This window comes from Chaetura pelagica, unplaced genomic scaffold (genome assembly GCF_000747805.2).
Source record: "Chaetura pelagica isolate M959 unplaced genomic scaffold, ChaPel_1.0 scaffold283, whole genome shotgun sequence".
In the NCBI taxonomy this organism is placed as follows: Eukaryota; Metazoa; Chordata; class Aves; order Apodiformes; family Apodidae; genus Chaetura; species Chaetura pelagica.
Genome location: NW_009952688.1, coordinates 626,391 through 629,117, shown reverse-complemented (window position 1 = coordinate 629,117; position 2,727 = coordinate 626,391). Strand labels below are relative to the sequence as shown.

The 2,727-nt window shown below is 60.5% G+C and overlaps 1 protein-coding gene across 1 annotated transcript; it reads right to left on the bottom strand.

The window, feature by feature from the left end:
• Nucleotides 1–806: 806 nt before the first annotated feature.
• SIGMAR1 (sigma non-opioid intracellular receptor 1) lies at nt 807–2,415 on the bottom strand. Its single transcript, XM_009993802.1, has 4 exons — nt 2,403–2,415; nt 1,904–2,104; nt 1,331–1,423; nt 807–1,033 (listed from the first exon to the last, which is right to left on the bottom strand). Exons 1-4 carry the CDS (start codon nt 2,413–2,415, stop codon nt 807–809), a joined length of 534 nt encoding a protein of 177 aa, XP_009992104.1.
• Nucleotides 2,416–2,727: the final 312 nt, after the last annotated feature.

Sequence of the window (2,727 nt, the reverse complement as noted above, 5' to 3'; positions counted from 1 at the left end):
CACAACACTAGGTATGAGCACAGCCCAGAGGCCACGCAGGACAGGCTCTTGGTTAAGGCGACATACGGTGGCTCTCCTCCTTGGAGGGGACTGAAGAGAGGACTGTGGGGAAAGGGATCCCCATCCCCTGGGGCAGATGACACACAGGGGACCAAAAGGGACCTGCAGAACAGAAGCTGGGCATCTCCTCGCTACCAGGGAGTGCCAGCACAGATCCTGCCCTGTGCTAGGTGGACACTGTGTGCTGCCAGCCCACATCAATGGGGACAGAGCCACTGGAGATGCTGCCAGCTGGATACAGCACTCTGTGCTGCCCACAGCCCTGGGAGCCTGCCAGGGAGACAGGGAACCTCTTGGCTGACCTCTACAGAAGGTGCTTTGGCCCAGCTGATCCTATGCACCGTGCCCCAAGGGCAGCATCCTCCTCCTGATGTCTCAGAAGCTGCAGAAATTTTGTGGAGCCTGGGGACAGTGAGCTCCAGCCTCTCTCCCACTGCATGCTGAGGCCACACAGGGTTGTTAGCACCCCGCGAGGCCACTCCAGCTCCCGAGGGATAGAAAAGCAGGACATGGCTCTGATCAATATGTGGGGAGAGGCAGATAGTAAAGAAAACTGGCAGTCTGTTTGCTGTGACTGCCACAGTTCCTCTGTCCTGGCACCCAGTTAGCCTTTAGGGAAGGACAGAGCGATCTGGGGGAGGCAAAGGGGGTCTCCTTGCTAGAGTCTGGGCTCAGGGAGGAGGGGGGAAGAAGGCTGGAAAGAGAGGAGCCAGCTGTGCCTGGCAGGATGCCCCGGTGGGCCAGGCTCAGCCTCCCCAGGTACTGAAGAAGGCATTGGCTTCCAGGAGCAGGCCCTTGGCATAGACACGCAAAGTGTAGAAGAGGGTGACGAAGTCCTGAGTGCTGAAAAGAGTGTCAGCCAGGGCAAAGGCAAGTGTGGAGGGGATGAAGCCCCGGCCGTACTCCACCATCCAGGTGCCTGCGCTCCACTGCACTGACGTGGCCTCTCCTGCCTGGTGCACGATGGTGTCCCCTGCCAACACACACAACCAGCATGGCTTTGAGTCACTGCCCTGCACCACCCCTAGGGAGGAGACATGTGGGATGGTGCCCTGCACGACTAAGCACCCCAATCCCTCCCCAGTCTTGCTAACTTTTCTCTTGCTGGCACTGACTGAGATGCTGGGGACGCAAACTGCCCCATTGCAAGGTCCTGGCTTCTGCCAGCTGGAAGGAGGGAGGCTCTGCGACAGTGGAGGAACACTCTGCAGAGTGGCTATGTCCCTGGACATGGATGCAGCCTGCAGGGCACTGTGGCTGCTGGGCTTACCTGGATAGTAGATCTCACTTCTGGTGGTCCCCTCCTTCCACTGCCGGAAGGTTCCCGAGATGACAGTGTCAGAGATATCTGCCCAGTACCGACCTGTGGGAGGAGAGGTGGCACTGGCTCAGTGCATCCCAGGTCTGAGCCATGGAGCAGCCTCGGGTGGGAAGGATGCCAGCCTCACAGTCTTGACCCACTGAGAACAGCTGGATGTGGCACCAGGCTGCCTGACTGACTGGCCATATCCCACCCGCCTGGGTTGCTCAGAGTCCTTAAGCTACACAATTTCCAGCATGTTTGGCATCCATTCCCTGCTGAAGCACCAGGAGACACGACACTTGCCACTGCCTGCCAGCTGGATGCAGAGAGTCCTGGCCACGAGGCACGGCACGTACAGGGACCTGCGGGTGCTGCAGGACACCACAGGGGCTGGTCCCCATGCAAACTGTGCTTTTCCAGCATCGTGCGCCCCATAAAAGAAGTGGAGCAGTGCCCTCCCTGCCCTGGGCACAGCAAGGCCCAGGCAACTGGACACAAATAACGGGAGGGGAAAGCGCTCAGACAAACCCCCCTGCTTACCTGAGTGGCCCACCGTGTCGACAGCTGTCCCGAAGAGCAGCACGTACTCGGTAAGCGAGGCGTGCAGGAGGCACATGGAGCCCATCCACCCGCCCGCGTTCACAAACACCCACTGCAGGTCCTCGTCTGGCAGGATGTGGCCCGGGTGCTTCTTCCGTAGCTCCACGATGATCTTGGAGAAAGCCAGCTCATGGTCCAGCCCTGCCAGTACCCAATGTGGCTGTGAGTCTTTGGCACGGAGCAAGCTTTGCTGGAACCCTCTCCACAGCCACAGGGTCCCAGCATATCTTTAGAGGGATCTGCCTAGGAAAGATGTCTCTTCTCTCCAGCCTTCAACCCCCCATGGCCACTGACCCAGCCCCACTGCTTCCCTCCCCAGATGGTGTTAGAAGATGCCCAGCACCAAGCCTGCTCCAGGTAGGGGGGCTATATGGGGGATGCAAGCAAAGTGGCAGTGACCCTGCCCTGGTGACACACAGCCCCTCTGCTGTGACCACACACCTGTGCCCCATGGGGCCAGCCCCCTCCCCAGATGGTGTTAGAAGATGCCCAGCACCAAGCCTGCTCCAGGTAGGGGGGCTATATGGGGGATGCAAGCAAAGTGGCAGTGACCCTGCCCTGGTGACACACAGCCCCTCTGCTGTGACCACACACCTGTGCCCCATGGGGCCAGCCCTCCCCTCTAGCCCTGGCTGGGGTGGGGGGGGTCTGTTCTGCCCCTGTTTATTGGGGGGCTTGGTCCTCCAACCTGGCCCATCCCCAGCACCGACAGAGCCGCCCCAGCCCTGGGCTCAGCCCCAACTTGGCCGCGCGCTGCTGCCGCC

Bases quoted from the DNA above. Each gene is read 5' to 3' on its own strand.
- SIGMAR1 (XM_009993802.1), bottom strand. The intron at 1,424-1,903 runs GTAAGCAGGGGG...CTCCTCCCACAG, and splicing joins CGACACGGTGGGCCACTCAG to GTCGGTACTGGGCAGATATC. The intron at 1,034-1,330 runs GTAAGCCCAGCA...GTGTGTTGGCAG, and splicing joins AAGTGAGATCTACTATCCAG to GGGACACCATCGTGCACCAG.